The 27669-nt window shown below is 43.2% G+C and overlaps 2 protein-coding genes across 4 annotated transcripts; one reads left to right on the plus strand and one right to left on the minus strand.

The window, feature by feature from the left end:
• On the plus strand, positions 1-27651 carry snx20 (sorting nexin 20). Of its 2 annotated transcripts, XM_014125586.3 has the most exons (4): positions 1-356; positions 507-670; positions 1234-1722; positions 26538-27651. In XM_014125586.3, exons 1-4 carry the CDS (start codon positions 236-238, stop codon positions 26544-26546), a joined length of 783 nt encoding a protein of 260 aa, XP_013981061.1. In that variant the 5' UTR covers positions 1-235; the 3' UTR covers positions 26547-27651. The 2 variants fall into 2 exon arrangements, with proteins under 2 accessions (XP_013981061.1, XP_013981060.1); XM_014125585.3 differs by lacking the exon at positions 26538-27651 and having other exon boundaries at positions 1234-4041.
• On the minus strand, positions 6539-22331 carry LOC106561528 (terminal nucleotidyltransferase 4B). 2 transcript variants are annotated; one of them, XM_014125584.3, is made up of 12 exons: positions 21568-22331; positions 18094-18217; positions 17855-17901; positions 17609-17738; positions 17338-17445; positions 11304-11432; positions 10810-11023; positions 10416-10542; positions 8698-8801; positions 8444-8595; positions 7345-7485; positions 6539-7215 (listed from the first exon to the last, which is right to left on the minus strand). In XM_014125584.3, exons 1-12 carry the CDS (start codon positions 21894-21896, stop codon positions 7027-7029), a joined length of 1794 nt encoding a protein of 597 aa, XP_013981059.3. In that variant the 5' UTR covers positions 21897-22331; the 3' UTR covers positions 6539-7026. The 2 variants fall into 2 exon arrangements, with proteins under 2 accessions (XP_013981059.3, XP_013981058.3); XM_014125583.3 differs by having other exon boundaries at positions 6539-7218; positions 21568-22316.
• Positions 27652-27669: the final 18 nt, after the last annotated feature.

Consider the following 27669-nt stretch of genomic DNA (forward strand, 5'->3'; position numbering starts at 1 on the left):
TCCCCATTGGTCTCTCTGCTTTCTCTTGCTTCAGTCTTGCGTGTACTACTATATATTCACACACTGCCTCTTTCTGTATTTTTCCATTTATTTTTTCAAACAGGGCATGTCAACAACCTTAGTTATACCGAGTGTGTGTTTGTATGCGCTTGTTTGTGCAGAGCAAGCAGCTGATTTCAGACTGAGTATTTCAATCATCTTCCCCAGAACTACTACTGTATGCTGACAAGCCCGGATGGCGGAGAGGGCAGTGCCACAAGAGAACACAGGGATCAATACAGGGATCCAACAGTCCAATGGTCCATACCCTGAAGCAACAGCTGAGAGCCTGGACCATGAGGATTTGCATCAACAGGGTAAGAAGCACCTGGTTGCTTTCAGTAATTTTCCTTCAAATGGTACTTTAAATAAGTAGCTAAGCAAAGCATGCGTTTGACTCTGCTTGTGTAAGCAGTAATATGACATTTTCATGTGTCTGTCTGCCTGTCTATCTACTCTGTACGTAGGTGCGTGTGTCCATGACCTGTGTCCAGGCCCCACTTCATCCTGTATGACCACCAAAGAGCTGCAGCAGCACTGGGGCGCAGTGAAGCACCGACTGAAGCCGGTCAAGCTGTTGTTTGAGATTCCGTCTGCACGCATCATAGCGCAGCACCTGTCCAAATACGTTGTGAGCTCTATTTTATGTACAGCATACAGCAACGATTGTCAACTGGCGGTCCTCAGTCCAAATTCAATTTATTTGACCCCCTCCCAAAGTTTTCTATGCCCAATTTCTAAAATTGTATCTAGGTTTTGGAAATAAAAGGCTGTAAAATTACTAGGAATTCACCTCAAAATGTTCCACTCAGAAATAGAGGCATAGGAGATTGTGTACCAATGTAATCAAGGTTGGAAATTATGTTTTTGTCAAACACAATAATCTGTTTCGGTTTGTGTCAATTTACAGAGTACAAATTATTTATAATTACTGTATGTTCCGCCCCTTGACTATCCGCTCAAGAAAAAAGCAGCGCTGAGTCTAGATGATCCCTGGCATATAGTTTAGGGCACTGAAAAACATACTTTGTGAATTCTTCACCGTATTTAGTGAGTGTTGCTGTGTTGCAGGAAAGACAATTCCATATTTATTGTCTTCTATTGGAAGATAGTCGAGTGAGTTTTAATAACAAAGTTGCAAGATATGAGGTTTTCTAAGTTAGGCGTTTGACCCAATGTTCCTGTGTTCTCCAGGTGTATCAGATCGTGTTGATCCGGTCAGGCAGCTATGACTCTAAGCGCGTGTCTGTCGAGCGTCGTTATAGCGACTTCGTCCACCTCCACCAGCAGCTCCTTGAAGAATTCAGCGAGGAGCTCGAGGAGGTCATACTTCCCCGGAAAGTCCTAACTGGAAATTTTAACCCAGAGACCATCTGGGAACGCCGCCTGGCTCTGCGGGACTACCTGGCCCAGCTCTATGCAGTCCGCTGCGTCCGACATTCCCGCCACTTCCTGGATTTCTTCACTGAGCCCGAGCAAAGACGAGCACACGGCCTGCTCCGAGCGGGGCAGTTTGGGCCAGCGGTCGCTCTACTAGAGACTGTCCTGGAGCTTCAGGACAAGATGGGAGGGTGGCAGAGTCCTGTTCTGCTAGTGCCCACGCTGTGTGCCCTCACAGTGTGCCAGAGAGACCTAGAAGAGCCGGAGACGGCGTTCACCATGGGCCAGAGGGCGCTGCCCACGGTAAGGCGCTATGGGCTGAAGCGCTACAGAGGGCCACTGCTGGAGATGATGGTGGATCTGGGATACCAGTTAGGGCGACCTGTGGCTCAGCTGCAGGAGGAGTTGGTTCAAGTTAGGGATGCAGAGAGGGGACTGGTGTCTTTTCGCTCCCTTAAGGAGTTGGTGGTGCAGGAGTTTACCTAGGCCAGATTCAGTTGAGATATGCATGCACAACTTTAAATTATCCAATGACATCAATGGGAGTTGTGCAAACACTTCAATGGGGAGAACATGTCCTTTAAAGTATAGACTTTATTCAGGAATTCTAGACCTAGCCTTCTTTCCAGGGTTGAGCGAATTCCATTTAAATTTAATCAATTCAGGAAGTAGAAATTCCAATTCAAGGGTCTTTTCAATAACATTTATGTTGGAGCACTCTTTTGAACATGTAAATGCAGACATGCCTCCCCCCCCACCCAAATATTTTCTTTCAAAACTGTATTTTAATAATAAAAGATACAACTTACATTTTCCCACTTACACCCTGAGGGTGTTAACATATATATAAGTACCAATCAAAAGTTTAGACACACCTTCTCATTGAAGGGTTTTTCTTTATTTGTACTATTTTCTACATTGTAGAGTAATAGTATAGACATCACAACTATGAAATAACACATATGGAATCATATAGTACTGCAAAAAAGTGTTAAACAAATCAAAATATATTTTATATTTAAGATTCTTCAAAGTAGCCACCCTTTACCTTGATGACAGTTTTGAACACTCCTGGCATTCTCTCAACCAGCTTCATGAAGAATGCTTTTCCAACAGTCTTGAATTAGTTCCTACATATGCTGAGCACTTGTTGGCTGCTTTTCTTCACTCTGCGGTCCAACTCATCCCAAACCATCTCAATTGGGTTGAAGTTGGAGGATTGTGGAGGCCAGGTCATCTGATCACTGTACTTCTTGGTCAAATAGCCCTTACACAGCTTGGAGGTGTGTTTTGGGTCATTGTCCTGTTGAAAATCAAATGATAGTCCCACTAAGCGCAAACCCGATGGGATGGCGTATTGCTGCAGAATGCTGTGTTAGCCATGCTGGTTAAGTGTGCCTTGAATTCTAAATAAATCACCGACAGTGTCACCAGCAAAGCACTCCCACACCATCACACCTCCTCCTCCATGCTTCACGATGGGAGCCACCCATGCGGAGATCATCCGTTCACTTACTCTGCCTCTTACAAAGACTTGGCTGTTAGAACCAAAAATCTCAAATTTGGACTCATCAGACCAAAGGACAGATTTCCACCGGTCTAATGTCCATTGCTCGTGTTTCTTGGCCCAAGGAAGTCTCTTCTTATTATTGGTGTCCTGTAGTAGTGGTGTCTTTGCATCAATTTGACCATGAAGGCCTAATTCACAGTCTCCTCTGAACAGTTGATGTTGAGATGTGTCTGTTACTTGAACTCTGTGAAGCATTTATTTGGGCTGCAATCTGAGGTGCAGTTAACTCTTAATGAACTTATCCTCTGCAGCAGAGGTAACTCTAGGTCTTCCATTCCTGTGGCGGTCCTCATGAGAGCCAGTTTCATCATAGCGCTTGACGGTTTTTGCAACTGCACTTGAAGAAACTTGAAGTTCTTGACTGACCTTCATGTCTTAAAGTAATGATGGAGTGTCGTTTCTCTTCGCTTATTTGAGCTGTTCTTGCCATGAAATGGATTGGTCTTTTACCAAATAGGGCTATCTTCTGTATACCATTCCGACCTCAAAAGCATTAACAAAGGAAGAAATCCCACAAATTAACCTGTTAATTGAAATGCATTCTTGGTGACTACCTCATGAAGATGTTTGAAAGAATGCCAACAGTGCGCAAAGCTGTCATTAAGGCAAAGGGTGGCTTCTTTGAAGAATCTCAAATATAAAATATATTTTGATTTGTTTAACACTTTTTTGGTTACTTCATGATTCCATATGTGTTATTTCATAGTTTTAATGTCTTCACTACAATGTAGAAAATAGTAAAAATAAAGAAAAACCCTTGAATGAGTAGATGTGTCTTATCTTTTGACTGGTACTATGTGTGTGTGTGTAGACAGACACAGTGTGTACACAGACACACACACTCATATATTTATACTCATTCATCTACATTCCACCAAAATAGAATTAGCTAAATGAAAAATATCTAATGTGAATAATATGAAAATACAATTAAATGAAGGGATTGTACATTTCCTGTTGAGAATTATGAGAAAAACTAAAAAAATGGACATTCAACGAAACAAAAAGGTTCAGAGCAATAAAGTAAACATGTTTTCCTATTCCATTTCAAATTGGTTGGAAAGTGACTTTGTTTTGCTTGAAATGTTGACTGGTTTTGAATTGGCATAGACATTAGGCAACGGCATCAACATACTGAATAAATATTTTTATCAAATTAAGCATTTTGTTAAATTAAGATGCATGTTAGTGGCTTGTCTGCTCGAAAAAAACAAATTCAGTGTTGAAATGAATGAGCAGTGAGCACATCAAACACATTTTCAGTGAACAAAACATTATTTACTCATCATTTGTTCTATTCTAATCGCATAGAATGAAGTTTGAAGATCTCAATGGTTCAGAGTGGTAGTACTTTACACAATAACAGCTACAGACAATGGGAAATGTCATTTATTTCACAACATCCTCTCATTGGTCCATATTATCATTTGTAAAATAACAAGCTACACTACATGACAAAGTATGTGGACACCTGCTCGTCAAACATCATGGGCATTAATATGGTGTTGGTCCCCCTTTACTGCTATAATAGCTTTCTCTCTTCTGGGAAGGCTTTCCACTAGATGTTGGAACATTGCTGCGGGGACTTGCTTCCATTCAACCACAAGCATTAGTGAGGTCGGACAATGACGTTGGGCGATTAGGCCTGGCTCGCAGACTCGTTCCAATTCATCCCAACGGTGTTTGATGGGTTTGAGGTCAGGGCTCTGTGCAGGCCAGTCAAGTTCTTCCACACCAATCTCAACAAACCATTTCTGTATGGACCTCGCTTTGTGCACGAGGGCATAAACCGTTGCCACAAAAGTTGGAAGTACAGAATCGTCTAGAATGTCATTGTATGCTGTAGCATTAAGATTTCCCTTCACTGGAACTAAGGGGACTAGCCCAAACCATGAAAAACAACCCCAGACCATTAGTCCTCTTCCACCAAACTTTACAGTTGGCACTATGCATTGGGGCTGGGAGCGTTCTCCTGGCATCCGCCAAACCCAGATTTGTCCATCGCACTGCCAGTTGGTGAAGCATGATTCATCACTCCAGAGAACGTGTTTCCACTGCGCCAGAGTCCATTGGCGGCAAGCTTTACAACACTCCAGCCGACGCTTGGCATTGTGCATAGAGATCTTAGGCTTGTGTGCGGCTCCTCGGCCATGGAACCCCATTTCATGAAGCTCCCGATGAACAGTTCTCGCGCTGACGTTGCTTCCAGAGGCAGTTTGGAACTCGGTAGTGAGTGTTGCAACCGAGGACAGACGATTTCTACGTGCTATAGCACTTGTCTGTCCTGTGAGCTTGTGTGGCCTACCACTTCGCGGCTGAGCCATTGTTGCTCCTAGACATTTCCACTTCACAATAAAAGCACTTACAGTTGGCCGGGTCAGCTCTAGCAGGGCAGAAATGTGATGAACTGACTTGTTGTAAAGGTGGCATCCTATGCCAGTTCCATGATGAAAGTCACTGAGCTCTTCAGTAAGGCCATTCAACTGCAAATGTTTGTCTATGGCGATTGTATGGATGTGTGCTCGACTTTATACACCTGTCAGCAACAGATGTGGCTGAAATAGCCGAATCCACTAATTTTAAGGGGTGTCCACATATACTTTATAAACAAAAGTATCTTGAAGGTTAGAACAAATGTCTGGATACAACTGAACTGCATACAAAATGTTTTGTGAGGAGACATTTTGGGAACGTACTAAATCGAGGAGGGATGTCAAAGAGACTTGCTAACTCCAGGACAAGCAGTGGCCTAACCCTACCCTTATATGGTGGCATTTGGACAACGTAAAAAGTGCTGTCTAAACATTCAGTAACTTTTAAATAAATACAGTTACGAGCAAAAAGTTAATTATGTTCTCAATTAACATTATAACAATATATTTGTAATGTCAAAATTAGGTCCATATTCTTTTTGTGGATCTGAAAGGATTGTATGGATGAAAGCAACTTGGCAGAAGCTGCACTCAGCCTCTTTAAAAGCTAGGAGGTCCCATCACCATATTGCTTACATCTAGTCCGACCCTTTTAGATCTGTGAACGCTAAAGGGCTAAGGCCTAGACAGGAAGAGAAAGCAAAGTGTTGGACACCTCCCAGCCCAGATAAGTTAAGGAAATTGTATGACTATTAGGACACAGCCTGTGTCTGAGATATTCAGTACAAAATGTGCATCACAACCATCTCTTAAACAGGCATACGGGCTATTGCTAAGCGTTCCATGCATACCCCCTTCACATTATAGATTCATATAAATATACTACAAAAATAAATACAAACAAATACAAATCATTTTGTAATAGGCAAAATAGTTGAGTACTGATATTTTCATATTAGGAAGTTTGCAAACTACAGATATTGTCTATTCTACCAGTAGGAACATGAAACTGTTCGCCATTACGCGATTAAACAGTATTGTGAAATCATCCCCATTATGCAAGGAAACGGGTCCATTTGGGCTGTAGCAACTCAAGGATGTATTCTGCTGATGGTTGAAGTTGCCACTTAGAACCCACACTTGGCCCAGTCCACAAGAGATGGCAAATCAATATTCATTCAGCTTGTTATTTTTTTTTAATATACAATCCCTAATCATTGTAATGTTTTTCTTCCTTTCCCCACCATTTTGCCTTTTGAAAATCACAAACGAAGGAGATGACTTGCTGAAAAGCTTAAATGTTCAATGACTCGTTTTGTCAGTGCAAACACCATAATAACCATACATTTTTCCTTGTAATTTCTGCTGTAAAGTTGAATTGCCAGGAAGTAAGAGAGACCCAACTAACTGCTAGTCCAATGCACCAGGGTGTACTACCAATGCTAAAGTTCAGGCTTGACAACCTTCCTCCATATTCATATTACAGAAAGACTACGCCCTCAAGATGTGGATTGCGTCAATCTGCCCTTTCAACTGACAGAAATAGGAGAAATCTCCTTCCAACTTGGCTTAAAAAATATCACTACCAAAAGCCCTGGTAAGATTGCCTCGATCCTTTCGTTTCAGCAGCAGAGAGTGGAGTTGAGTTCCGTGACATAGCGCCCCCTATCTACAGAGGTCCTGCACTGCAGGTTTACATTGGTGCTTTGGCTGGGGTTTCCTCCTCCTGCCAGGACAGCTCTGCTTTCTGTCTCGGTGGCTCCTGCTGTTGCTGCCTGATGACTGTCCTGTTCCTGTGCTTGGCTGTTTGTTAGCATGGCTGTTCTGACAAGACGTCAAACTCGCTCTGTCCACCTGCTGCCAGGAAAACATATAGGATCAGATTCACTTTATTGTCCCATTTTTCCTTGGAACAACATTTAGTGTGACATAATTTGATGTGTGGTAATTTAACACTAAAACTTGTCTGTTATAGTCACCTACCTTGCTCTTGTTCGACTGGCTTACGCGGCTGCTGGAAGAGAAACTTGTATCCCTGTGATTGGTCAATCCAGCACTGGGTGCAGATGAGCCTCGCCTACCCCGCGTCGTAGTCACCGGTTTACAGTGGATTCCGTCCGAATCCTGGAGGGATCATAGCAACCAATCAAGCGAGGGCAAAATATTATTTAACGACAGGCATCTCAATGTTTTAACGCATGAAAGGGTAGATTACCTAAGGGACCTTTCTTTTTATTTACCCCGTTTTCTACCAATTTCGTGGTATCCAATTGGTAGTTACAGTCTTGTCTCATCGCGTACGGACTCGGAGAGGCGAAGGTCGAGAGCCGTGCGTCCTCCGAAACACAACCCAACCAAGCCGCACTGCTTTTGACAATGGCCACTTAATCCAGAACCAATGTGTCGGTGGAAACACCGTACACCTGGCGACAGGAGTCGCTAGAGCGCGATGGGACAAGGACATCCCTGTCGGCCAAACCCTCCCCTAACCCGGACGGGCCAATTGTACGCCGCCCCATGGGTCTCCCAGTCACGGCCAGCTGCAACAGAGCCTGGACTCGAACCCAGAATCTCTAGTGGCACAGCCTTAGGAGCCTCTTGAGTGGCACAGTGGTCTAAGGGACCTTTCTGATAGATGAAATATTTTAGAGCTTTAAATCACAGGTGCGAATGAAAGGGCAACACTGGGGCTGTAGTTATCAAGCGTCTCAGATCTACACGCCAGAGTATCACTTGATACATACAGTGCATTCGTAAAATATTCAGACCCCTTGACTTTTACCACATTTTGTTATGTTGCAGCCTTGTTTTAAAATGTATTACATCGTTTTTTTAATTATGTAAATAAGATATTTAACTTTTTTTAATACATTTGCAACATTTTCTAAAACCTGTTTTCACTTTGTCATTATTGTGTATAGATTGATGAGGAAAATATTTTATTTTATAAATTTTAGAATAAGGCAGTAACGTAACAAAATGTGGGAAAAGTCAAGGGGTCTGAATACTTTCCGAGGAGCAAAGTGTGTGGAGAGGAGCAAAGTGTGTGGAGAGAACACGCTCTGTTTCACAAGGCACTCACAGCATCACTGGAGCTAGCTGATGAAGACTGTGGCGAGGAGAATGACGAAGAGGGGGGAGGAGAGGAGGAGCTGTGGGACTCTGCCCCTTCCTCAGAGAGATTGTTGATGCATTCCTCCATCTCCTGAAGCTCCACCAGCAACGTGACATTACCTGTGACATCGTAGGGGAATGGAAAAAAATGTGGGGTTCGACAATTTTATACTGTTTTGATATAGTGCTATAATTGGGCTCTAAAATGTCTCCTCTCCTTACCTTTTAAGGTCAGGGAGTTCAGTGATAGGGCAGCCCACTTCATGGTGATCCAGTCTCTGTATTCAGCAACTTCCTGGGTCACCCGGATGATTCTGCCCAGTATACTGCAGGACACACAATCATTTATATTACTACACGTTGGAACAGTGGACACAATATTTTTTCTCCACTTAATATTGTTGAAAATATACAGTGCATTCGGGAAAGTATTCAGACCCCTCGACTTTTTCCACATTTTGTTACCTTACAGCCTTATCTAAAAGGGATTAAATGATTCCCCCCCCCCAATCTACACACAATACCCCATAATGACAAAGCAAAATCAGGTTTAGAATTTATTTTGCAAATGTATTATAAATAAAAAAAAACTTAAATATGATATTCATCTAAGTATTCAGTACTTTGTTGCAGCACCTTTGGCATTGATTACAGCCTTGAGTCTTCTTGGGTATGATGTTACAAGCTTGGCACACCTGTATTTGGGGAGTTTCTCCCATTTCTCTCTGCAGATCCTCTCAAGCTCTGTCAGGTTGGATGGGGAGCGTCACTGCACAGCTATTTTCAGGTCTCTCCAGAGATGTCTGATAGGGTTCAAGTCAGGCCTCTGTCCTTGAGTGGCCTAGCCATTCAGAGACTTGTCCCAAAGCCATTCCCATGTTGTCTTGGCTGTGTGCCTAGGGTCATTGTCCTGTTGGAAGATGAAACTTCCTTCATCTTTCCCTCGATCCTGACTTGTCTCCCAGTCCCTGAAAAACATCCCCACAGCATGATGCTGTCACCACCATGCTTCACTGTAGGGATGGTGCCAGGTTTCCTCCAGACATGACGCTTGGCATTCAGGCCAAAGAGTTCAGTCTTGGTTTCATCAGACCAGAGAATCTGGTTTCTCATGGTCTGAGAGTCTTTAGGTGCCTTTTGGCAAACTCCAAGTGGGCTGTCATGTGCCTTTTACTGAGGAGTGGCTTCGTCTGGCTGCTCTACCATAAAGGCCTGTGCTGTCTTTCTGGAAGGTTCTTCCATCTCCACGGAGGAACTCTGGAGCTCTTTCAGAGTGACCATCGGGTTATTGGTCACCTCCAGCCAGTTCTAGGAAGAGTCTTGGTGGTTCCAAACTTCTTCCATTTAAGAATGATGGAGGCCACTGTGTTATTGGGGACCTTCAATGCTGCAGAAATGTTTTGGTACCCTTCCCCAGATCTCTGCCTCAACACAATCCTGTCTCGGAGCTCTACAGACAATTCCTTCAACCTCATGGCTTGGTTTTTGCTCTGACATGCACTGTCAACTGTGGGACCTTATATAAACAGGTGTGTGCCTTTCCAAATCATGTCCAATCAATTGAATTTACCACAGGTGGACTCCAATCAAGTTGTAGAAACATCTCAAGGATGAGCAATGGAAACAGGATGCACCTGAGCTCAATTTAGAGTCTCATAGCAAAGGGTCTGAATACTTAAGTAAATACATTTTTGTTAGATAGATATCCATCTATATACATACACACACGTGTAGATTGATGAGGGGAAAACAATTTTTAAAATCCATTTTAGAATAAGGCTGTAACGTAACAAAATGTGGAAAAAGTTAAGGTGTCTGAATACTTTCCCGAATGCACTGTATTGTTCAAAGTTCCATTCTTGGCAGTCAGCTCCAGCGAACCCATCACTCACAATTATGTGACTGTAACCCTCCCCATGTGTCCCAGCCCTGCCCAGTACCTCTCGCCGTGGTTGTTGAGATGGTACTTAGCGATGGGCGACACAGCATGGCTCAGCACCATGAAGGCATAGTCAAACACCTGCTTCACCTGCATGGCCCCGTATGAGCTACGGCCCACATCATTACCTGGACAACACAGGACAGACACCAAACTCTCAAGGTCAGGTACAAGCTTAGACTTGGCAGGTGCTTATTGCAGGAGTTCTCAAACATCATCTCAATAAAACAACTGCATCTGATGTTTTATTTATGGCAGAAGTCAGAAGCACAAGCCACTACATTGAATGTGTAATTTTCAGAGATGCATCATATAGGTAGCTAGCTACCAACCATACTGTAACCAGTGTATGTAGTAAGGAGTCTTAAACTACAAAGGTGTGGACCCGGGCTCACCTGGCTGCAGTGGGTCTTCGATGTACAGCAGGGAAGGTCTGTATCCATCCAGCATGCTCTTCTGGATCTCGTCTTTGGAGAGGTAGCAGCCCCCGTCCTTGATCCGGATCCCCGTCTTCAGGTAGTTAAAATGGCGGCCGTACAGCTCAAAGAACTCTATGAGTAGGACACCAGTGTTGGCGTTGGGACTGCAGGCGTTCTCCCTGCTATGGAGCTGAAACACACACACTCTATTGTCTATTACTTGCTTCCATCTTAAGAACACGTAGCAGTAAGAACACTATGCTGCTGGTGACAAATCCAATTTGCCCTTGGGGATCAATAAAGTTTATTCAATGGTACAAAATGTATATCTCCTCACACCAGGTACGGAAGCACAGGATACTCTCAATGGTTGAGGAAAGGCCGGACAAATGCATCATATAATAATTTAATTAGAATACTAGATTGAGAGTATAATGATAATAATACCAGGATGACGGGCACCGACCCACCTGTAAGAAGCTGACAGCGACGAGGAAGAGGCAGTAGGAACTGATGCCTCCTGTAAACACTTCATTCATGTCTCTTTGTAATAAGAACTGCTTCAGGACTAGCACCAGGTATGGAAGCACAGGATATTTCTGAGGAGAAACAGATGGGGAGAGAACTTTAGAGAACAGTAGTTCACACTATGAGGATTGTGCCTAAATTCAGATGACGCTCAATCATTAGAAAGAAACACACACACACACACACACACACACAGATAAGCTAAATGCCTTCCATGCTCATTTTGAGGCATGTAACACTGAACCATGCATGAGAGCACCAGCTGTTCCGGAAGACTTTCTGATCAAGCTCTACGTAGCGGATGCAAGACCTTTAAACAGGTTAATATTCAAAGCCGCAGAGCCAGATGGATTACCAGGACACGTACTCAGCGCATGCACTGACATGATGAACCTCTCCCTGTCCCTGTCTGGAATACCTACATGTTTCAAGCAGACTGGCATAGTCCCTGTGCCCAAGAATGCCAAGTTAACCTGTCTAAATGACTAAATGACTAATCGGCTCGTAACACTCACATCTGTAGCCATGAAATGCCTTGGAAGGCTGGTCATGGCTCACATCAACACCATCAGACACCCTGGACCCACTCCAATTCGCATACCGCCCCAACAGATCCCCCAGATGACGTTCTCTCTATTGCACTCAACTGCCCTCTCCCACCTGGACAAAACTAACATCTATGTGAAAATGATGTTACATTTACATTTTAGTCAATTAGCAGACGCTCTTATCCAGAGCGACTTACAGTAGTGAATGCATACATTTCATGCATTTTTTTTTTGTACTGGCCCCCCGTGGGAATCGAACCCACAACCCTGGCGTTGCACACACCATGCTGGCGTTGCAAACACCATGCTCTACCAACTGAGCCACTGTTCATTGACTACAGCTCAACATTCAACACCATAGTGCCCTCCAAGGTCATCACTAAGCTAAGGACCCTGGGACTGAACACCTCCCTCTGCAACTGGATCCTGGACTTCCTGACAGGCCTCCCCAGGTGGTGAGAGTAGGCAACAACACATCCGCCACGCTGACCTTCAACACCGGGGCCCCTCAAGGGTGCATGCAAAGTCCCCTCATGTACTCCTTGTTCACCCATGACTGAGTGGCCACGCACGAATCCAACACCATCATTAATATTGCTGACGACACGACAGTAGTAGGACTGATCACCGACGACGATGAGACAGCCTTTAGGGAGGTGGTCAGAACCTCTCAACATCAGCAAGACAAAGGGAGCAGATCGTGGACTACAGGAAACGGAGGGCCGAGCACACCCCCATTCACATTGACGGCGCTTTAGAGGAGCGGGTCGAGAGCTTCAAGTTCCTCGGTGTCCACATCACTAAGGATCTATCACGGTCCACACACACCAACACCAGTCCTGAAGAGGGCACGACAACGCCTCATCCCCTTCAGGAGGCTGAAAAGATTTTTGCATGAGCCATCAGTTCCTCAAAAGGTTCTACAGCTGCACCATTGATAGTATCTTGACTAGCTGCAATACCGCTTGGTATGGCAACTGCTTGGCATACGACCGCAAGGTGTTAGAGGGTAGTGTGTACGGCCCAGGGTTTCCGTTAAGCGGCTTTTGTCCGATAAAACATTTAAAAGCTGATGAATACAACTGGCACCGGCAAATTGGAAGAAGAAGAAAAAATCCCATTGCGAAATAATGCTTTTTAGCCTATTCATTGATGGAAATACATTTGACTGGTCATGCTTATTGGTCTATAGGTTAATTTGCGTAATTTTGTAGAATTAAATTGCCGCAGATATACAGATACAGAGCCTTTGAGAGGAGATTCTGTCAGACTGCGCGAGAGCCGCTGCAGCAACATCTTGTGATGCTTTCAAGACAACTGGGAACTCAGAGAAATATGAGGTCAAATTATAACGTCAGTGATCTTCAGCTTGTAAAGTCAGAGCTCTAGAAAGGGTCCCGAGTTCCCAAATTGGAATTCCGAGTTGGCCAAACCCTCCCCTAACCCTGACAAAACTGGGCCAATTGTGTGCCGCCTCATGGGTCTCCCAGTCGCGGCCGCAACACAGCCCGGTATCTAAACCCGGGTCTGTAGTGACGCCTCTAGCACTGCAATGCCTTAGACGGCTGCCCCACTCGGGAGGCCTGTGCAGTGCCCTTTTGACAACAGTGTTTTCCCCTAAGTGCATTAGGGAATAAACATTCGCATGTAGCCTACTGCCTTGTGCACATTGCTGTACTCATAAATGTGAAGAAACAAATGTTTATCAACATTTTAAGCTAAACGTTCTGATCTCTTGCATCACTCATTGCTTTTTTACAAAAACAGATCATGTATCCATGGCCTACTGGTTGTATGAATTTAGGATCTATCGTTCCACAACTGTCTCAGAGTATGTTTGGAATAGGCTATTTCTTTCTTGACAAGCTGACCAATTGAATATGTAGCCTAAACTTTTCTACTATAGTAGATTGACATAGGCTAGCGATTTTTCTGTTCGTTAATCGTCTTGTTGGCTGAGGAAAAGTAAATGTGGACAGTTATTCTAACATGTTCAAAGTGACATCAGAATTCGGTAAGAAGGACCGGATATCGTTGCATCCTCGACTTGCATGTTGTATTAATATGAATTACCATAAATGTGATTTGTCATTCTGAGCACCGTGGGTGGACACCCTAATCAGGTAACCCACCTAATGCATATGGATCCGGTAAATCTAAATTTTGCTGGTAAAATGTCCGGCACCACCTTTTTCTAACGGAAACCCTGGTACAGCCCAGTACGTCACTGTCAAGGACTCCAGCTACCTTAGTCATAGACTGTTCCTTTTCCTACCGCATGGCAAGTGGTACCGATGCACCAAATCTGGAACCAACAGGACCCTGAACATATTCTACCCCAAAGCCAGAAGACTGGCAAATATACTGAACAAAAATATAAAATGCAACAAGTTCAAAGATTTTACTGAGTTACAGTTCATATGAGGAAATCAGTCAATTGAAATAAATAAATTAGGCCCTAATCTATGGATTTCACATGACTGGGAATAGAGATATGCATCGGTTGGTCACAGATACCTTAAAAAAAAAAAATGGGCCTCAGGATCTTGTCAAGGCATTTCTGTGCATTCAAATTGCCATCGACAAAATGCAATTGTGTTCGTTGTCCGTAACTTATGCCTGCCCATACCATAACCTCAACATGGGACACTCCATTTACAACTTTGACATCAGCAAACCGCTCGCCCACAGGACGCCATACACGTGGGTCTGCGGTTGGGAGGCCGGTTGGATATACTGCCAAATTCTCTAAAATGACATTGGAGGCAGCTTATGGTAGATAAATTAACATGACATTCTCTGATGGACATTCCTGCAGTCAGCAGGCCAATTGCACGCTCCCTCAAACATTTAGACATCTGTGGCATTATGCTGTGTGATAAAAGTGCACATTTTACAGTGGCCTTTCACTGTCCGCAGCACAAGGTGGATCTGTGTAATGATCATGCTGTTTAATCAGCTTCTTGATATGCCACACCTGTCAAGCGGATGGATTATCTTGTCAAAAGAGAAATGCTCACTAACAGGGATGTAAACAAATTTGTTTAGAGAAATAAGCTTTGTGTGTATGGAACATTTCTGGGATCTTTTATTTCAGCTCATGAAACCAACACTTTACATGTTGCATTTATATTTTTGTTCAGTGTAGTAAGTCCGGGTAGCCATTTGGTTAACTATCGACATTGACCGTTATTGCACTAACTTTTTTGACTCACACGCTGCTGCTACTGTTTATCTATCCTGTTGCCTAGTCACTTTATTCCTAGTTATATGTACATATCTACCTCAATTACCTCATACCCCTGCACAACTCAGTACTGGTACCCTTCGTACAGTGCCTTGCAAAAGTATTAATCCCCTTTGCATTTTTCCTATTTTGTTGCATTACAACCAGTAATTTCAATGGATTTTCATGGACATACACAAAATAGTCCAAATTGGTGAAGTGAAAAAAATTACTTGTTTCAAAAAATTTGAAAAAAAAGTGGTGCGTGCATATGTATTCACCCCCTTTGCTATGAAGCACCTAAATAAGATCTGGTGCAACCAATTACCTTCACAAGTCACATAATTAGTTAAATAAAGTCCACCTGTGGGCAATCTAAGTGTCACATGATCTCAGTATTTTATATACACACACACACACACACACACACACACACACACACACACACACACACACACACACACACACACACACACACACCTGTTCTGAAAGGCCCCAGAGTCTGCAACACCAAGCAAGTGGCACCATGAAGACCAAGGAGCTCTCCAAACAGGTCAGGGACAAAGTTATGGAGAAGTACAGATCAGGGTTGGGTTATAAAAAAAAATATCAGAAACTTTGAACTTCCCAGCGAGCACACTTAAATCCATTATTAAAAAAATTGAAAGAATATGGCACCACAACAAACCTGCCAAGAGAGGGCCGCCCACCAAAACTCACACACCAGGTATGGAGGGCATTAATCAGAGAGGCAACAAGGAGACCAAAGAGAACCCTGAAGGAGGTGCAAAGCTCCACAGCGGAGATTGGAGTATCTGCCCATAGGACCACTTTAAACCGTACACTCCACCGAGCTGGGCTTTACAGAAGAGTGGCCAGAAAAAAGCCATTGCATAAAGAAAAAAATAAGCAAACATGTTTGGTGTTTGCCAAAAGGCAGGTGGGAGACTCCCCAAACATACAGAAGAAGGTACTCTGGTCAGATGAGACTAAAATAGAGCTTTTTGGCCATCAAGGAAAACACCTGGTCTGGCACAAACCCAACACCTCTCATCACCCCGAGAAGACCAAGCATGGTGGTAGCAGCATCATGCTGTGGGGATGTTTTTCCCCATTGGCAGGGACTGGGAAACTGGTCAGAATTGAAGGAATGATGGATGGCGCTAAATACAAGGAAATTCTTGAGGGAAACCTGTTTCAGTCTTCCAGAGATTTGAGACTGGGACGGAGGTTCACCTTCCAGCAGGACAATGGCCCTAAGCATACTGCTAAAAGCAACACTCGAGTGGTTTAAGGGGAAACACTAAATGTCTTGGAATTGCCTAGTCAAACCCCAGACCTCAATCCAATTGAGAATCTGTGGTATGACTTAAAGATTGCTGTACACCAGCGGAACCCATCCAACTTGAAGGAGCTGGAGCAGTTTTGCCTTGAATGGGCAAAAATCCCAGTGGCTAGATGTGCCAAGCTTAGAGACATACCACAAGAGACTAATAGGCTGACCACACCGCTCGCGTAGCGTGCACGACAAATTAGCTAGCAACAGCATGCTAGCTAAATAGGACAAATTAGCTAACAAGTGCAAGCTAACTAGCTAAATTGCCATAAATGTTTAATGCTTTTCGACCTGTTCCCAAATTAATGTAATTGGTTCAGAGTTTGTGTCGTGATCGCGTTTGGTGTAGGGGGACAAAATAAATGTATGCACTGCTGGCGCACGCGTGCAGCCGGTTTGGGTTCCGTGTTACAGTTGTAATTGCTGCAAAAGGTGGCTCTACAAAGTATCGGCTTTGGGGGGTGAATAGTTATGCACGCTCAATTTCATTTTTTTTGGTCTTATTTCTTGTTTGTTTCACAATAAATAAATAAAAATTGCATCTTCAAAGTGGTAGGCATGTTGTGTAAATCAAATGATACAAACCCCCCCCAAAATCAATTTTAATTCCAGGTTGTAAGGCAACAAAATAGGAAAAATGCCAAGGGGGATGAATACTTTCACAAGCCACTGTATATAACCAAGTTATCTTTACACATTGTGTATTTATTATTATATGTTATTACTTTTCTATTATTTCTCAATTTTCTGTCTCTGCATTGTTGGGAAAGGCCAGTAAGTAAGTATTTCACTAATAGTCTAAATCTTTTCTTTACGAAGCATGTGACAAATACATTTTGATTTGACACACACAGGGAGCATTGTACCTTTTTATAATCTTTGATGAGGGCAGCAGCTTTGACGGCATTCTTCATGTTGAAACTGATGTCAACTTTGACCTCCGTGAGAGAGTCTGTCAGTTTGATGATTGGCACCTAAAGACCAGACAAGATCAGATTTGACTGGCATACAGACACCGATAATTCCCTGTGCAGAATTATGTTCACAACACACACACACACACACACACACACACACACACACCCTTAACAAGGCTTCCCTCCACAGACAGACACACAAAACACACACTACCCATACCGTGGCCTTGTCCAGAACTTTGACAGAATTCTCCTCCACCACTTTGTGTTTCCTCAGCGCCTCTTCTAACCTCCACAGAGGGAGGGTGTCTCCTTCCCTGAACTTCACAAACACCACCAGGTCAATGTCACTGCAACATCAATACAAAGAATCACATTATATTCCTCCTTGGCGTAAGTTGGTGATAATAAAGGTTATGAATACTTTTTCAGTAAGGAAAGGACTTGAAATTCAACGACAGGTTACCTGGTGGGTAGATAGAGACCCGTGCTGAAACTTCCAAATACTTGAACCTGCAAAGCAAGTTCACACCATGAGTAATGAGATTGCATATAAAACTCCATGACAGCAATGATAAGCTATAATATTATCATATCGGTATGCATGCTAATAAGAATTACTACACCATTTCAATTTCAGTAAATAACTACACAAGGAAGTCAATGGCTTTACATCTCCGACTACAGTGAAGGTGATTGACTTACGTCAGCAGTGGGCCAAAGGTCCTTAATGACCCTCTCTATCCTCTCCACCACCTCCCTCCTCATCTTCTCCTCCTCCGGCCGCGGAGACATGTAGGCATAGAAGTCCTGGATCTCCTCATGGAGCCTGCAGAGTCAGAGACACACCGTGGTTAGAATGTGTTCTAGAACACGTTTGAAATACTTCAATAGTAATGCAGTCAGGGGTTCCCTGGTAGATTTGACACTTGAAACATGGATTCATTAAATGTCTTTATATCAAGTTTCAAGCTTATTAACAAACAAGCAGGCTAAATACCTATTACATTTAATGTTTTCTGTTATAGCAAACTAATCACATAGCACTACAGTGTGTAGACCAGAAGTGGCCTTCAGTCTGCCAGTGTACTATGTAGCCTGTGATTACTGAGCAGGAAGTTACTTTAAATACACTAGTGGGTAAGTATGCAACTATACTAATGAGCAGCAGTGTGTATTCCCAGGAGGACATGACATGTGCCAGCCCAGCCAGCTGCTTTTCAATATGTAATTCGGTAATAAAGTGCTTTAGAATAACCCTCAATGGCGCATGGGACAAGGCTATCTGCGGCATCACACTAGGCTTTAAATACAGTAGAGGAGGAGATAAGATTCAAATGAATGTTTCTGCATGTACAGGTCTCAGTGCAGTGGTGGGTTTAACTGAAAACTCATAGTATAGGCCCTCTGCAAATTGTGATAGTTTTGGGTATAGGCCCCATTTCTGATTCTGAAACTATATAGTATAGCTATGAAACACCTGTAATTCATGGAGCCCACACTATTATAAAATCTTACATTGAAAATGTAGGAATACACACCTTACACTGACTAACACAGATACCATCATCTTCTCAGTATGTCAAGTAAGAAGGGGTGTGTGGACCAGATGAGGCATTGGAATGTAGCAGAACTGGTCTAGCCTTGTGTGGCGCCAGTTCAGATCTACCCGGTCAGATTCTGAAGAAGAAAACTAATGAGAGGATAACACCGTGGACCCCTACTCTTTCAACTCACATGAGCCCAAATGTGTCTATGCACTAGCCTTTTGATAAGACTGCTCATATTCTAACCAACTGCTGCTGAACAGAAATATGAAGTTCAGGGAAAGTCATCTTTATCAATGATGAGCTAGAAAATACATTGCCTGGCTACCCACACTCTTTGCTCCAGCCAAACACTACGCCACACCCACAGACTTTAGTTTCTTCTCAAAAGACAGAGCAGTGGAAGAATTTAGTTTGCCGTCTTTACCTGGCCGGCTCCCCTCTCTTCACTGGGATTCTCTAACTCTGACCCTATTACGGGGGCTAAGACACTGGCTTGCTAGTGCCGTCCCTAGGAGTGGTGTATAACGTCTAGCCAGGCTTTTTTCGCTATACTCGACTTGAGTCAATTACATTATCTTCCTGTCCAGACTTGGATGGGGTTATATCCTGCCACTGTCCCCCAACCTCCCGTCTCAGTCCCCAGTATCTACAGTGCCTTCGGAAAGTATTCAGACCCCTTGACTTTTTCCATTGTTAGGTTACAGCCTTATTCTAAAATTAATTAAAATAGTTTTTTCCCCCTCAATCTACACACAATAGCCAATAATGACAAAACAAAAAAACGGGTTTTTTTTGTGTTTAAAAAAAAATTACAACTAGAAATCTCACATTTACATAACTATTCAGACCCTTAACTCAGTAATTTGTTGAAGCACTTTTGGCAGCAATTACAGCCTCGAGTCTTCTTGGGTATGACGCTACAAGCTTGGCACACCTGTATTTGGGGAGTTTCTCCCATCAAGGTCTGAGAGTCTTTAGGTGCCTTTTGCCAAACTCCACGTGGGCTGTCATGTGCCTTTTACAAAGGAGTGACATCCGGCTGGCCACTACCATAAAGGTCTGATTGGGGGAGTGCTGTAGAGATGGTTGTCCTTCTGGAAGGTTCTCCCATCGCCACAGAGGAACTCAAGCTATGTCAGAGTGACCATCAGGTTCTTGGTCACCTCCCTGACCAAGGCCCTTCTCCCCCGATTGCTCAGTTTGGCCAGGAGGCCAGTTCCAAGAAGAGTCTTGGTGGTTCCAAACTTCTTGCATTTAAGAATGATGGAGGCCACTGTTCTTGGAGATCTTCAACGCTGCATAATTTTTTTGGTGCCTTGAATTTACCACAGGTGGTCTCCAATTAAGTTGTAGAAACATCTCAAGGATGATCAATCAAAACAGGATGCACCTGAGCTCAATTTCAAGTCTCATAGCAAAGGGTCTTTTAATTTGCAAAAAAAAATCTAACAACCTGTTTTCACTTTGTCATCATTGGGTATTGTGTGTAGATTGAGGATTTTTTATTTAATACATTTTAGAATAAGGCTGCAACGTAACAAAAATGTGGGAAGAGTCAATGGGTCTAAATACTTTCCAAAGGCACTTTATGCTGCAATAGCCACTCTCTCAGGACCTGAGCACTAGGACCATGCCAAAGGACCACCTGGCTTTGTGACTCCTTGCTGTCCCAGTCCACCTAGTCGTGTTGCTGATCCAGTTTCTGCTGTTCTGCCTGTGGCTATGGAACCCTGACCTGTTCACTGGACCTGCTACCTTATCCCAGACCTGCTGTCTCAACCTCAATGCTCTGTTATGAAAACCAAACTGACATTTACTCCTGAGGTGCTGACCTGTTGCACCCTCTATAACCACTTATTATTATTTGACCCTGCTGGTCATCTATGATGAACAATCCGGCCTTAATGGCCATTTACACAATCTCCACCGGCACAGCCAGGAGAGGACTGGCCACCCCTCAGAGCCTGGTTCCTCTCTAGGTTTCTTCCTTTCTAGGGAGTTGTTCCTAGCTACTGTGCTAGTACATCTGCATTGCTTGCTCTTTGGGGTTTTAGGCTGGTATTCTGTATGAGCACGTTGTAACGTCTGCTGATGTACAAAGGGCTTCATGAATAAAATGTTATTGACTGATTTAGTTTGAGCAGAGAGGAAGGGTCGTACCTAGTTACCACAGCCAAAAAGTAATAAATCCTGCCTATGTATACCATTTCTACTCTTAATGTGATTTTAAACCTAACCACAATGCTAACCTTAAATTAAGACCAAAAAGCTAATTTGTGTTCACATACATTTTTACGATTTAGCCACATTGGCTAGAATGGTCCCATCTGATATTTCCTCCTCGGGACTGCCTTACATTTTTGAAGACATTTATTTTCATCGTTAGAGCGGAAACTAGGTTATCTGGTCAATATAATGTATAATCTGTGGTTTGAGAGGTCACTCAGGCTAGGAAAAAAAAGAATGTAGCATCCTTCTGTATGAGAAATCATCTCATGTTGATCAATTTATCAGGTACAAATCCTTGCCAACACAGAAAAGTCCCTCCCTGTGCTCTGTAATAAATCGTCAGCCACAGTACAAACATGACAAGTTAGAGCAGTTATGCTGCCCCAGGCATCCTCCTTACCCCAAAATCCCTGCAGCGTAGTTCCTGGTTTTCCAAGGCGTGTCCGTGTAACCAACTCTACGGCATCCAGTTTCGTCCACCGTAGAGTTGCAGCTAAAACTCAATAAACTGCGGTTAAAACCGAAAGTGCTCGCTCGGTTGTCTCCCCTCCTTCTGTTCCCAGATTCGTATTCTCTCTCTCTCCCTCTCCAGCTACCGAATGCAGTGCCACCCACAATCCCGGCACCACTACTGCCCTTCCCCACAGGATGCTGGTTGATATTTTCTTCCAATAAATCGGATAGTTGTTCTATTTTATTATCGCCTTTCGGATTAATCGTCCCTTGCATTCTCGCCTCACTGCTGCTCGTGCCACCGTCGGGTACTCCGTACTGAATCACGTTTCCCGTGCCCCCGATACAGTTGTACCAGGACTAGTCTTGCTGGTGGACGTGTTCGAGGCAGTAGAGTCGTGGTTCTTATGATTATTCAAACTCAAAATGCGCAGACCATGAGTCTTTATCCAAATCTTCAACCACGCGCTGTTGGCAGTGCTGAGCTGTTGGGTTGGGAACCAGGCGAATATTGGATACACGCACCCGTGCACGGCACGCTCGCTAGGTTTGCGTGACTGGCACTGTCACGATAGAGGTAGTTACGTTGATCTGCTAACGAAAGAGGAGAATTGACAAGCTCTGCGTGCAGTATATGCAGTCCAATAATGTAGATGTAAACAACAGTCTGTATTAACACGACAACAAATTCAATTGTGGAAATACAGACGTCGAGTATTTCTTAAGAACAAAACGTGACAAACTGTAGTTTTCTCCAGACACTCCATCAATGGCGGAACTGATAGTATTGCTCAAACCAAATATGATGGATATACTGACTAGATACATGTCTCTTCGCCCTAACAATGGGAGTAGATTTCCACAGAGGAACGGCGGGATGTCTAGCTCCGGCCTATTAGTAGGATTGGTGGATATATCATTATTGTTATCCTTTTTTTGAACCGCCTGTATTCAATGGAGAGAGATGCTATGCTACTAGCATCATGCCATGAATATCCATAGACATCTCGAGACAACTCCGATATTGTTTTTTCTCAAAGTTTCCGGGATGTCACGTGTCCTACCTATTATCAGTCCACTAACAACTTTAAGCATTACGAAAGTAAATTTTATTAAATAATCCTCACGTAGCCAATAAGAGATACCTTTTTATTGACCAAATTCGAAACTCCCATTCATGGCCTCCATACAAAAAAATCATTGAGGATCAACGAAAAAAAATACCTGCTGGAGGGTGGCAGACTTTCCGCCAAGTTGGGCCTTTCAATTCAATTTCAATTTAAGGGCTTTATTGGTATGTTTACATTGCCAAAGCAAGTGAAATAGATAAACAAAACTGAAATAAAATATAAAACATGTACAGTAAACATTCCACTTACTAAAGTTCCAAAATAATAAAGACATATAAAATGTCATATTATGTATATATACAGTGTTGTAAGGATGTGCAAATAGTTAAAGTACGAAAGGGAAAATAAATAAACATAAATATAGGTTGTATTTACAATGGTGTTTGTTCTTCACTGGTTGCCCTTTTCTTGTAGCAACAGGTTACAAATCTTGCTGCTGTGATGGTACACTGGTATTTCACCCAATAGATATGGGAGTTTATCAAAATTAGATTATATTTCGATTTTTTTGTTGGTCTGTGTAATCTGAGGGAAATATGTGTCTCTAATATGGTCATACATTTGGCAGGAGGTTAGGAAGTGCAGCACAGTTTCCACCTCATTTTGTGGGCAGTGTGCACATACCTTGTCTTCTCTTGAGAGCCAGGTCTTCCTTCGGCGGCCTTTCTCAATAGCAAGGCTTTGCTCACTGAGTCTGTCAAAGATTTCTTTAATTTTGGGTCAGTCACAGTGGTCAAGTATTCTGCCACGGTGTACTCTCTGTTTAGGGCCAAATAGCATTCTAGTTTCCTCAGTTTTTTGGTCAATTCTTTCCAATGTGTCAAGTAATTATCTTTTTGTTTTCTCATGGTTTGGATGGGTCTAATTGTGTTGCTGTCCTGGGGCTCTGTGGGGTCTATTTGTGTTTCTGAACAGAGCCCCAGGACCAGCTTGCTTCGGGAGCTCTTCTCCAGGATTATTTCTCTGTAGGTGTTGGCTTTGTTATGGAAGGTTTGGGAATTGCTTCCTTTTAGGTGGTTGTAGAATTTAACGGCTCTTTTCTGGATTTTGATAATTAGCGGGTATCGGCCTAATTCTGCTCTGCATGCCTTATTTGGTGTTTTACGTTGTACACGGGATATTTTAGCAGAATTCTGCATGTAGAGTCTCAATTTGGTGTTTGTCCCATTTTGTGAATTCTTGGTTGGTGAGCGGAACCCAGACCTCACAACCATAAACGGCAATGGGTTCTTTAACTGATTCAAGTATTTTTAGACAGATCCTAATTGGTATATCAAATTGTATGTTCATTTTGATGGCATTGAAGACCCTTCTTGCCTTGTCTCTCAGATCCTTCACAGCTTTGTGGAAGTTACCTGTGGTGCTGATGTTTAGGCCGAGGTATGTATAGCTTTTTTGTGTGCTCTAGGGCAATGGTGTGTAGATGGAATTTGTATTCGTGGTCCTGTGAACTGGACCTTTTTTGGAACACTACTATTTTTGTCTTACTGAGATTTACTGTCAAAGCCCAGGTCTGACAGAATCTGTGCAGAAGGTCTAGGTGTTGCTGTAGGCCCTCCTTGGTTGGGGACAGAAGCACCAGATCATCAGCAAACAGTAGACATTTGACTTCAGATTTGTTGATATATATGTTGAAGAGGGTGGGGTTTAAGCTGCATCCCTGTCTCACCGGCCCTGTGTAAAGAAATGTGTGTTTTTTGCCTATTTTTAACCGCACACTTGTTGTTTGTGTACCTGGATTTTATAATGTCGTATGTTTTTCCACCAACACCACTTTCCATCAATTTGTATAGCAGGCCCTCGTGCCAAATTGAGTCGAAAGCTTTTTTGAAATCAACAAAGCATGAAAATACATTGCCTATGTTTTGGTTTGTTTGTTTGTCAATTAAGGTGTGCAGGGTGAATACGTGGTCTGTTGTACGGTAATTTGTTAAAAAGCCAATTTGGCATTTGTTCAGTGCGTTGTTTTCACTGAGAAAATGCACAAGTCTGCTGTTAATGATAATGCAGTGGATTTTCCCAAGGTTGCTGTTGACGCATATCCCACAGTGGTTATTGGGGTCAAATCTGTCTCTACTTTTGTGGATTGGGGTGATCAGTCCTTGGTTCCAAATATTGGGGAAGATGTTAAAGTGTTTAAGTATAGCCAATTGGAATTTGTGGTCTGTATATTTTATAATTTCATTTAAGATATCATCAATGCCACAGGCTTTTTTGAGTTGGAGGGTTTGTATTTTGTCCTGTAGTTCATTACATGTAACTGAATAATCCAGTGGGTTCTGGTAGTTGATTCTAAGATTTGTATTTGATCATATATGTTTTTGTTGTTTGATTTTTGTTATAGAGCCAAAAAGATTGGACACGTGGTTTATCCATGCATCTCTGTTTTGGAAAGATAACTCTTCGTGTTGTTGTTTGTTTAGAGTTTTCCAATTTTCCCAGAAGTGCTTAGATTCTATGGATTCTTCAATTACATTGAGCTGATTTCTGATGTGCTGTTCCTTATTTTTCTGTGGTGTATTTCTGTATTGTTTTAGTGATTCACCATAGTGAAGCCGCAGGCTTAGGTTTTCTGGGTCTCCATGTTTTTGGTTGGATAGGTTTCTCAATTTCTTTCTTAGGTTTTTGCATTCTTCATCAAACCATTTGTCATTGTTGTTAATTTTCTTAGCTTGTCTGCTTGACATTTTTTCATTTGATAGGGAAGCTGAGCGGTTAAATATACTGTTTAGGTTTTCTACTGCCAGGTTTACACCTTCACTATTACAGTGAAACATTTTGTCCAGGAAATTGTCTAGAAGGGATTGAAATTGTTTTTGTGAAATTGTTTTTTGGTAGATTTCCAAACTACTCTCCTTCCATCTATATCATTTCTTAATATTATTCAGCTCATTTGGCTTTGATGCCTCATGATTGAGGCATTTCGGGCTCCCGAGTAGCGCAGTGGCCTAAGGCACTGCATCTCAGTGCTAGAGGCGTCACTACAGACACCCTGGTTCGAATGCAGGCTGTATCACAACCGGCCGTGATTGGGAGTCCCATAGAGTGGCGCATGTCGTCCGGGTTTGGCCGGTGAAGGCCATCATTGTAAATAAGAATTTGTTCTTAACTGACTTGCCTAGTTAAATAAAGGTAACATTTTTTTTTAAGTATTTTTTTTTTTAATTGAGCGACGCTCTGTTCAAGTAGAGTGTGATTTTGCTGTGATCTGATAGGGTTGTCAGTGGACTGACTGTGAACGGTCTAAAGAGACTCTGGGTTGAGGTCAGTGATAAAGTAGTCTACAGTACTACTGCCAAGAGATGAGCTATATGTGTACCTACCATAGGAGTCCCCTCGAAGCCTACCATTGACTATGTACATACTCAGCGTCCGACAGAGCTCCAGGAGTTGTGACCCGTTTTTGTTGGTTATGTTAGTTATGTCTGGGTTGGCGCCCCCCCTTGGGTTGTGCCGTGGCGGAGATCTTTGTGGGCTATACTCGGCCTTGTCTCAGGATGGTAAGTTGGTGGTTGAAGATATCCCTCTAGTGGTGTGGGGGCTGTGCTTTGGCAAAGTGGGTGGGGTTATATCCTGCCTGTTTGGCCCTATCCGGGGGTATCGTCGGGTGGGGCCACAGTGTCTCCCGACCCCTCCTGTCAGCCTCCAGTATTTATGCTGCAGTAGTTAATGTGTCGGGGGGCTAGGGTCAGTCTGTTATATCTGGAGTATTTCTCCTGTCTTATCCAGTGTCCTGTGTGAATTTAAGTATGTCCTCTCTAATTCTCTCTTTCTTTCTTTCTCTCAGAGAACCTGAGCCCTAGGACCATGGCTCTGGCCTGATGGCTCCTTGCTGTCCCCAGTCCACCTGGCCGTGCTGCTGCTCCAGTTTCAACTGTTCTGCCTGCGGCTATGGAACCCTGGCCTGTTCACCGGACGTGCTACCTGTCCCAGACCTGCTGTTTTCAACTCTCTAGAGACAGCAGGAGCGGTAGAGATACTCTGAATGATCGGCTATGAAAAGCCAACTGACATTTGCTGACCTGTTGCACCCTCGACAACCACTGTGATTATTATTATTTGACCCTGCTGGTCATCTATGAACATTTGAACATCTTGGCCATGTTCTGTTATAATCTCCACCCGGCACAGCCAGAAGAGGACTGGCCAGCCCTCATAGCCTGGTTCCTCTCTAGGTTTCTTCCTGGGTTCTGGCCTTTCTAGGGAGTTTTTCCTAGCCACTGTGCTTCTACACCTGCGTTGCTTGCTGTTTGGAGTTTTAGGCTGGGTTTCTGTACAGCACTTTGAGATATCAACTGATGTAAGGGCTTTATAAATACATTTGATTTGATGTTGTCGTAGTTGTGTCTAGGGGGGATTATGGAGGAGGGAATGTTGTCAACTCCAGATAGGTGTTTGTCCCCCTGTGTGCTGAAAGTGTCAGGTTCTTGTCCAGTTCTGGCATTTAGGTCACCACAGACTAGTACATGTCCCTGGGCCTGGAAATTGTAGGATGGTGAAGCTGTCATCGTTAAATTATGGGGATTCTATTGGGGGGATATAGGTAGCATTTATGAGGACATTTTTCTCTGTTGAGGTAATTTCCTTATTAATTTCTAGCCAGATGTAAAATGTTCCTGTTTTGACTAATTGAATAGAGTGGGTTAGGTCTGCTCTATACCAAATTAGAATACCCCCTGAGTCTCTTCCCTGTTTCACACCTGGTAGTTTGGTGGATGGGACTACCAGCTCTCTGTAACCTAGAGGGAAACCAGTGGGTCCACCATGTTTCTTGTAGGATGACAATGTCTGTTTTTCCAATTTCTTTGATGAAGTCTGGGTTCCTGCTCTTTAGGGCAAAGGCAGATGACCTCAAACCTTGTATATTTCAGGATGAGATAGTAAAAGCTTTGTGTTCCAAAGTGTCTAGTGTTGTTTAT

The sequence above is a fragment of the Salmo salar genome, chromosome 10, assembly GCF_965601325.2.
Source record: "Salmo salar chromosome 10, fSalSal1, whole genome shotgun sequence".
Taxonomy (NCBI): Eukaryota; Metazoa; Chordata; class Actinopteri; order Salmoniformes; family Salmonidae; genus Salmo; species Salmo salar.